Raw genomic sequence first — 8,628 nt, forward strand, 5'->3', positions numbered from 1 at the left:
TGAAAAGTATTTCTAATCAGAAATTTATTGTAACTTTTTGTAAATGCTTTGAATAAAGAATATAGACCTCTGGGTTAATGAATAATATCTAAACATACTTTTTGAATGATGTATTTTTGTTTTATTAAATAATTTAACAGCAATAAAAGATAAAACAATACTTATTCCTGTAAATTCATATACAAAATATATTTTTTAATATTAAGCTTACAAGTATACTTAAATGCTTATTTTCAATTTACAAAACTAAATCAGTCAACATTTTGATTAAAAACTCGATCTCTATCTTTCATTGATATCTAAACTTAGCAGCTAATCTTTTTGTTGAAATTATTTTTATGTTTGTGGAAGAAATTAAAGCATTTAATTATCAACAAAAACAAATTCCTCAACAATTAAAATTTTTAGAATATTTCAAAGCACCTAAATAGCATCAAAAAATAATATTAGTGTATGCATGTTTATGAATTTGTTTACAAAGGATTGTGATAACTGATACATTTGTTTTAAATTATTGTTGTCATATTTGCATTTGTTGCATAACTCTTATAATTGTGAAATAAAAAATTATCAATATTAAAGAATTTATTTGAAGTGCAGACTACTCTTTTTATATAAAACCACTTTTGTAATTTATTGGATGTAATATACTTTATCAGATTTAATATCTGATGAATTAATTGAATAATGAAAGTTGTTTGTTTTTAAAAACTAGTTTCAGAAGTTTTATTGAGTAGTCACAGTCGCATCACAAGATTTTAGAAGGAGTGTTGTGTGGAGCCTCACATATTGTAGAAACCAGGCTGGTAGTTACAAATTAATTTCATTACAAGAGCTGTTTAACTGACCACTACTCTTCAGTTACTCTTTTCATTAACATTTTCAACCAAAATGAAATCTCTTTTTGACATATTTGAATTAAAGCAAAAATAGAACACAGCTAAAATTTGCTTTGAAATACATAAAAAACACTAAAAGTTATTGATTAAAATATCACCATGGTCTGTTTTCAGCATTTTGGATTTATTTTTATGGATGTTAAAAGCATTTTCTTAATTCAGTTATATTTTTATCAACTGAAGGGTATGAATAAAATATTGCACAACACCAACTGTAATTTTTAGACCAAACATTTAAGTTTATGGTATTAGGAAAGTTGTAGCATTTCCACAAACACAAAATATCCACATCTTAAGGAAATAATACACTACAAATTGATTATTTTTATTACCAAAAATTAATCTTGTTTACATGGCTAAACAAAATATTAATTTACATTGTTTTCTTTTTTAAAGTGTTGTGGGTAACAAGTTTAGTAAACAATATAAGGCTGAAAATAAATATTTTAACATTTGATATGTAGGGGGAAAAAAAACAAAAAATACTTACAATGCAACAAGTTGTATATACTTTATTTATAAAATTATAATACAAAAATACAAAGAGAATAACTTATCAAAATTTATGTAACATATATATTTTCCTTTCAACAAAATTGTACATAACAAGTCATGGACGGATGGTAAAATTAATTTGTCTTTGTAACACTAAACTGCACATTGCTTGTCTGTCCTTGCATTCAAAGAAATCTATTTTTAGCTCAGTTCTTTCTCCTTGTCTAAACTGAGTTCTTCAATGAAAGAGATTTGTTCAGCTGAGGATTTTAGCAAGTTGAAATAGGTTGCCGTTAGGGGTAATTTTTACATTGATCTAATGTATTCTTTCCTTAAAGGTAAACTCGATGCTTGACTCGTGGTTAAACAAAATAAATGTCAAAATTCCCTTGTTGTATGCAGACCTCTAGTGGTTAAACAAAATAAATGTCAAAATTCCCCTGCTGTATGCAGACCTCTAGTGGTTAAACAAAATAAATGTCAAAATTCCCCTGTTGTACACAGACCTGGGCTTCCTGCATGATTCGCAGCCGTGGCCCCATGGGGATCCCGATGCTCTGCAGCCTGTCCTCAGTCATGTACGGGAGTTCTATCATACCTACGTGCTCACTCTCAAAGTTCTTTAGGTACTTCTAGAAAAAGTAAAATTAAAAGAATCCTTTGTAAGGTAACATAAAAAAATAGATAAATAGATTGCAAACAAACCAAAATATTTAATATTTCCTCATCATATCTTTTCTTATTTTTCTAACAATTGCAATTACCATGAACTAAAATGTGAATTTGTCTTACCCAACACAGAGTATAATTGCTCTCACCTCATAGCCAAGTTTTTTAAGGAAAAGTTCCAGCAAAGGAGGCTCCTGTCCAAAAAATCTGCAGAAAAATTAAAATGCTTGAAATTTTAAAATCGGTAACAATAAAACTAAGGAATTTTTAAATTAGTGATTATATAACTGGTGATTATAAAACTGAAGATTTTAAATTGGTGATGATAAAATCAAAGATTATAAAATTGGTGCTGATAAAAATGAAGATTCGGTGACTATAAAATGAGTGATTGTAAAATTGGTGAATATAAAATTGAAGATTCTAAAAGCGGTAATTTTAAAATTTTAAACATTGATGATTATAAAACTTGATAGTAAAATTAAAATTATAATATTATTGATTTATGGAATGAATGATTATTTAAAATTGTTATTATGGCAACTTGAATGGGATGACAGATATTTTTGTAGTAAAACTAAACTTTAAATGCTTGCTTAACTTAAAACAAGTTGAAAAAATATATAAGGTGTTGACCACTGAAAAATGAAATTATTAGATCAATTTTCTAACGCTCCTCTTGTTGACTACTTGCTTAGCCAAAAAGTTGTTGGTGAAACTAATGAGCAAAACTTGTGCTGTCAAATTACAAAATAAATTACTGATATAAAAGTATTTCAAATATTTCATTTTAATAATAAACAATGCCTTACTGCGTGAGTTTTCCGACACGTCTTGGGTTGGCAAAGAAGGGAGACCAGTACCGATATTTCTCCCCCTCCGTCAGGTACCTGCTACTGCCAGAGTTGTGTGGGGTGGGCTGATTTTGTTTCTCTAGCCTCAGCTCAGAGATCTCTCGCTTGACGTTCTCAATCTCCCTGGTCATGAGGCCCTGGGTCCTCAGCTCCGATGACAGGTGGGCCACGCTCCTTGCTAGCGTGATCACATGGGACTCCAACCTTTGGAACCGCTTGCCTATTGCTCTGTTGTGTTTTTATTTTTATAAAACTTTTATATTGGAGGTTTTATATTGGAGGTTTTTTAAACCCAAAAAAAATGAAACATATTATCTCACTAAATACAACTCATTTTACTATTAATTAGCTTCATCATAAACATAAAAGTAAAAGCTGACAGGAAATGTAGTCTACATGCATTTTCAGGACACTGGCATTGCTTAAAAACTGACCTGACATCACTAGAATACTGACATCACTAGGCCACTGACCTGACATCACTAGGCCACTGACACGACATCACTAGGACACTGACCTGACATCACTAGGACACTGACATCACTAGGCCACTGACCTGACATCACTAGGCCACTGACACGACATCACTAGGACACTGACCTGACATCACTAGGACACTGACATCACTAGGACACTGACCTGACATCACTAGGACACTGACCTGACATCACTAGGACACTGACCTGACATCACTAGGACACTGACATCACTAGGACACTAACATCACTAGGACACTGACATCTCTAGGACACTGACCTGACATCACTAGGACACTGACATCACTAGGACACTGACCTGACATCACTAGGACACTGACATCACTAGGACACTGACCTGACATCACTAGGACACTGACATCACTAGGACACTGACCTGACATCACTAGGACACTGACATCACTAGGCCACTGACCTGACATCACTAGAATACTGACATTGCTAGGACACTGACCTGACATCACTAGGACACTGACATCACTAGGACACTGACCTGACATCACTAGGACACTGACCTGACATCACTAGGACACTGACCTGACATCACTAGGACACTGACATCACTAGGCCACTGACCTGACATCACTAGAATACTGACATTGCTAGGACACTGACCTGACATCACTACAATACTGATATTGCTAGGACACTGACCTGACATCACTAGGACACTGACCTGACATCCTTGCTGCCTATCCTGTGACTGGATGCCCTGCTATGCCTGCTCTGCCGTGTGGGCTGCCTTAAAGAACTGGTGTCTGAGCTGCCAATGCTCCAGCGCCTCCTGGTCCTGACACCACTGTGTGCGTTCTCCTCTAGAGTCTTCATCACGTGTGAGTACATCCCCTCCAGCCTGCACACACACATGGGAGTGTATCGGGAAAACTATACATCACTATCCATAAATGACCTCAGGCTACATTTATACCTCTACCCAGGGTCACACATTGTCACAAAAAGTCAGACCACACCCCTAAAATGACGTAACACCTCAGCATTCAACCCACCCTCAACATTGCAGTTTAATTTTTTTAACATTAATTTCTAATATATTGATTGAACTTTGGAACTTTGTCAAAAACACAAAATAATGGCTTTTAACATTATTTTATTAAAATGCAGCAGAGTGACATCACACTTTCTGCCCTCCTTCTCATCACAAAATTCAAAATACTCACCCCCCACCCCTCTTTTCCACAAGAGTGTGACGTCATTTTCATTTATGGTAACGCAGACCAATAAAATGTGTTTTTATTTATTAAATTGTCTAGTTCAGGTCCCTAGCTTGAGTTAAAACTCTGAACAATGCGGGTCACTTCCGTAAGCTTGTTCTTTACCATTGGGGAGGGGGGGGGGGGGTCACCTATCCGACCCAGTTCTCTGACATGAAGAGTCACCTCTCTGACAGATCCCTGATGTGAAGTTACCTGCTTAGCTGTGCCCTGACTGAGCTCCCCTTGTATGACCTCAGTGTCCCTAGTTCTGATTGGTCAGAAGGTTCCACTGTCAACACCGTGTTCTCTATATCAAATGATATCGTGCTTTCATTGCCTGACTCTCTCACATCCTCCAAGCTGCGGCTGCGTGCTGGTGACAGAATCAAATCATTGGTTCACATTTTATGGTTTCAGTTGGATATTTTATGCTAGAAATACATCTTATTCAAAACATAATTCTTTGTTTAATTTGTAATTTTTCTTAATTAACGACATGTTAAGTAGCTTTCTGTCATATTGTCCTGTAGCCTGGACAAAGTCTATGGAAAAAATCCAAAAAGGAAAGCAGGCTGAAATCAAAGTCTATATGGCACATAAGTTGGCATGTGATACTCAATTGTGTTGGAGGAAATTCCATCCAATATTACCATTAAGAACGAAGAAGAAGAGGAGTTTGTAGTTTACACTATCCCATCCTTATCTTTTACTATTGTTTTTTATTAAGGCCATATTTTTATTAAGGCCAGAAATTTACTGTTCACCGCAAACATTATCTTTTGGAATGTCTAATTATACAAAATCTTGATTTACAATTTATTAGTCCAAATTAAAATGCTATAATTTAAAAAGAATATTGTATATACAGGGAAAGGAATATAAAAATATTGCCATAGCTAAAGTATAAAGAACGTATAAGAAAGTTTTATTCCTTATCACCACAGGACAACCAAATGAACTGTAAGAAACCTACTGTATTCAGATAGCAGTTGTTTCCCTTTAGCTTTTATAGGCAATCCACTTTTCTGTAGAAAGTCTTTATCTTCTTGATGTTGGTATTTAAACTGAGATAAATGTTCTTTGTTTTCATTGTTCCTTAAAGTTACCCCAGTCTTTAGAGGGTTTTGTGATCCACTTCTCAACAGATCTGGAGTTTTTGGGGGAGATTTTTGTACATCAGTCTGTTTGGGTAGGTAGTTGAACCTGGGAGTTGAACTGTTTGACCCACGAGGGGTCAAGTTTGGAGACAGAGGCTGTAGAGGTGGGGTCTCTGAGCCATCTTGGCTGATGGCATCAGGGTAATCAAAGATACTGTCCAGGGGTTGGAGGGTGTAATCATCGCCCAGGTCATCTTCGCTGTCTAAGAAGTTGGTGCCTTTAGTATGCAACCTGGACATAGGCCGAGGGGGTTTGTCTCCCACGTTGAACTCTATGGTGTCAAATGAATTTGTGGATTCACTGCGATGTTGTCGTAAACTTAACGGAAATTGAGGTGAAGGGATATTATGTCTGTGATGTTGGTTGTTTTGTGGGAGTGGGGTTACTGACCCTGATGACCTTCTTGACATGGTGCTTTCTGGGTACTTGGCTGCTGGGCCAATCGCAGGCTCCGATGTAACAGCTGGCTTGTCTTTCTCTGGTTTAAAAGTACTAAGATTTCTATTGGCTGATGGGTATGAGCTGAGGTGTGAGGAGGTGTTGATGGCAAGCTGGTCAGGGTGGGTGGGGCTCTGACCAGTGGGGCTCTCCCTGCCCTGGACAATGTGATGCTGGGTTAGTGAGTGGGTGCTGCCGTAGGGGAACTCACTCTTGCTGATGGTGTTGTGGGTTGAGGCAGGGGCTTTGCTTGCTGTAAGTGAACCAATGCTAGGTCTCCTGACATTGTTGGCAGCACCGGGCACTGTACTGGCTGGTCTCACATTGTGTTGAGATGTAACAGTGTTGCTGATTGGATGGTTGGGGTGATATGTCAGATGTTGACTCTGTGAATCAAAACAAAATAATGTTGTATTCAACATATGCTTCAGTAGTCTAAATAATTTGTCAGAGCAAAATAATAAAATATGATCTAGGTTAAAATATACATATTGATTTTTAAAAACAAACTAATAAAATCATTTTTAAATCTAATTAGATTTATTATTTTTAAAATAAAAGTTATTTTAATAGTTTTTTTAAGAATGCCAAAAACGAAATAAATTAAAATTAGTTAATTTAAACATGTTTGTAATTGTTACTCGCTAAATTGTAGGCCAAGGGACGTAACTATGATTATTCAATTTACTTTTTAAGTATATACAGAGTTGCCTTTCTTTATTTTTATTTTCTTTGTTCATTTTTAGAAAAAAACTATTTAATTTTAATCTATATTGAATATATTCCTTCTGATTAATCTAATTTTAGCTTAATGTACTAACATTTGACACCAGCCCGTTCTGAAATGTTGGGTTGTCTTCAACTGTTGGTGTCCTGCGATTATTGCTTCGATCCTCCACAAGTGAATGGTTTAATGACTGCCTCTCCTCCCTAGCTGAATGGTTTAATGACTGCCTGTCCTCCCTAGCTGAATGGCTAGAAGGTTCTTGCATGTAAAGTTTCTGCCAGGCATTGCGCAGTTCATAGCTTGTTGTAGTGGGGCTGAAAAATAGGAAACAAATTTGAACAAAGTGTTTTAGTTAAAACTCGAGTTATTTTCAACTCACAATATAATTAAATTTACTTGAAGAAGATAAATGTAGAGCTTTGTTAATATTACTTTGTTTAGATACAATGTAATTAATTACTCTTTTTGTTTTTGTCCCTCGTTGTCAGGCATAAATGCCAGATTATCCATTCCACGAGTTATCAGGTGCCCATTCTCATTGGTGTATGATGGTGTTGATTGATGTTGTGATGTTGTTGGCTGATGATGTGATGTTGGCTGATGATGTGATGTTGCTGACTGATGATGTGATGTTGTTGGCTGATGTTGTGACGTTGGCTGATGTGATGTTGAAAATGGATGTGATGTTGCTGACTGATGTATTGAAGTTGATTGATGTTGTGATGTTGTAAAAAGCTTGTGTGATGCTGTTTGTTGATGTGATGGTGCTGGCTGATGCTGTGATGTTGGTGAATGATGTGATGCTGGTGACTGATGTGCAGATGTTGCTGACTGTGGCTGTAATCTCATGGGTTGCCTATTGTCAAATCTTGCGCCAACTCGGTTGTCATAGACAGACTGAAAGAAAAGGTGTTGTCAACATACATTAATGTCCATTAAATACAGAAAGAAATAATTTTAAATTACAAGTACAGGGTAATTTTAGAGCTGAAGATTTAGAGGGTGAAGATTCGAAGTGCCGAGATTTAGATGGCTAAAATTTAAAGTTCAACGGTTAAAAGTTCAAGATTTAGAGGGTCAAGATTGACCTCCAGAGCTCAAGGGTAACCATGGTCACATGTAATAATAGCTCTAAGGTGCATTTTTGGACAGGCTTACTGTGAGTCCGTTAAGTATGTTTGCCCTGTTGTAAGCCTCAGCTTGACCAGTGGTCACCTGAGTCTGTAGTCTGGCATCGTAGGAGGCTTGAGTGTTGATTGGTGTAGATCTGTCGTCAGCCTGGATAGATCAAGTTATAACAACATCACACCACACGCTTGAACCTGAACTTTAGCTATACCCATTAGTTTTTAGCTATACCCTGTGTTTCTTCCAGACTTTTTTCTCCGGGGGGGGCACTTGAAATTTTCGGGGGGGGGGGGGGTGATAGACTTTCTTCGGGGGGGGGGGGGGGGCGGACACTGTTAAAAGTATATATTTTCTATATAAATTACATAAATTTCATATCGTTCGGGGGGGGGGGGGGCGGTAAACATTTTTCCGGGGGGGGGGGATTGACCCCCCCCCCCCCCGAAGAGGTGCCTGGAAGAAACTCTGGCTATACCAAGTATTTTGTGCTTTAGCTCTGTGAATGAAAAAAGAGCTACCACTCGAGGGAGGGGACATTATTTTAGAAGT

The 8,628-nt window shown here is 36.7% G+C and overlaps 2 protein-coding genes across 2 annotated transcripts; both read right to left on the reverse strand.

Moving 5' to 3' along the window:
• Nucleotides 1-780: 780 nt before the first annotated feature.
• On the reverse strand, nucleotides 781-5,014 carry LOC131944984 (uncharacterized). The gene is made up of 6 exons (XM_059305909.1): nucleotides 4,842-5,014; nucleotides 4,091-4,267; nucleotides 2,876-3,145; nucleotides 2,213-2,270; nucleotides 1,901-2,026; nucleotides 781-1,654 (listed from the first exon to the last, which is right to left on the reverse strand). The coding sequence occupies exons 2-6, from the start codon at nucleotides 4,255-4,257 to the stop codon at nucleotides 1,619-1,621; spliced, it is 657 nt and encodes a 218-aa protein (XP_059161892.1). The 5' UTR covers nucleotides 4,258-4,267; nucleotides 4,842-5,014; the 3' UTR covers nucleotides 781-1,618.
• Nucleotides 5,015-5,563: 549 nt separating this feature from the next.
• On the reverse strand, nucleotides 5,564-7,559 carry LOC131944979 (uncharacterized). The gene is made up of 3 exons (XM_059305903.1): nucleotides 7,412-7,559; nucleotides 7,046-7,265; nucleotides 5,564-6,610 (listed from the first exon to the last, which is right to left on the reverse strand). The coding sequence occupies exons 1-3, from the start codon at nucleotides 7,459-7,461 to the stop codon at nucleotides 5,564-5,566; spliced, it is 1,317 nt and encodes a 438-aa protein (XP_059161886.1). The 5' UTR covers nucleotides 7,462-7,559.
• Nucleotides 7,560-8,628: the final 1,069 nt, after the last annotated feature.

Source organism: Physella acuta, unplaced genomic scaffold, assembly GCF_028476545.2.
Source record: "Physella acuta isolate Inbredline_101_S28 unplaced genomic scaffold, ASM2847654v3 ptg000517l, whole genome shotgun sequence".
Classification (NCBI taxonomy): Eukaryota; Metazoa; Mollusca; class Gastropoda; family Physidae; genus Physella; species Physella acuta.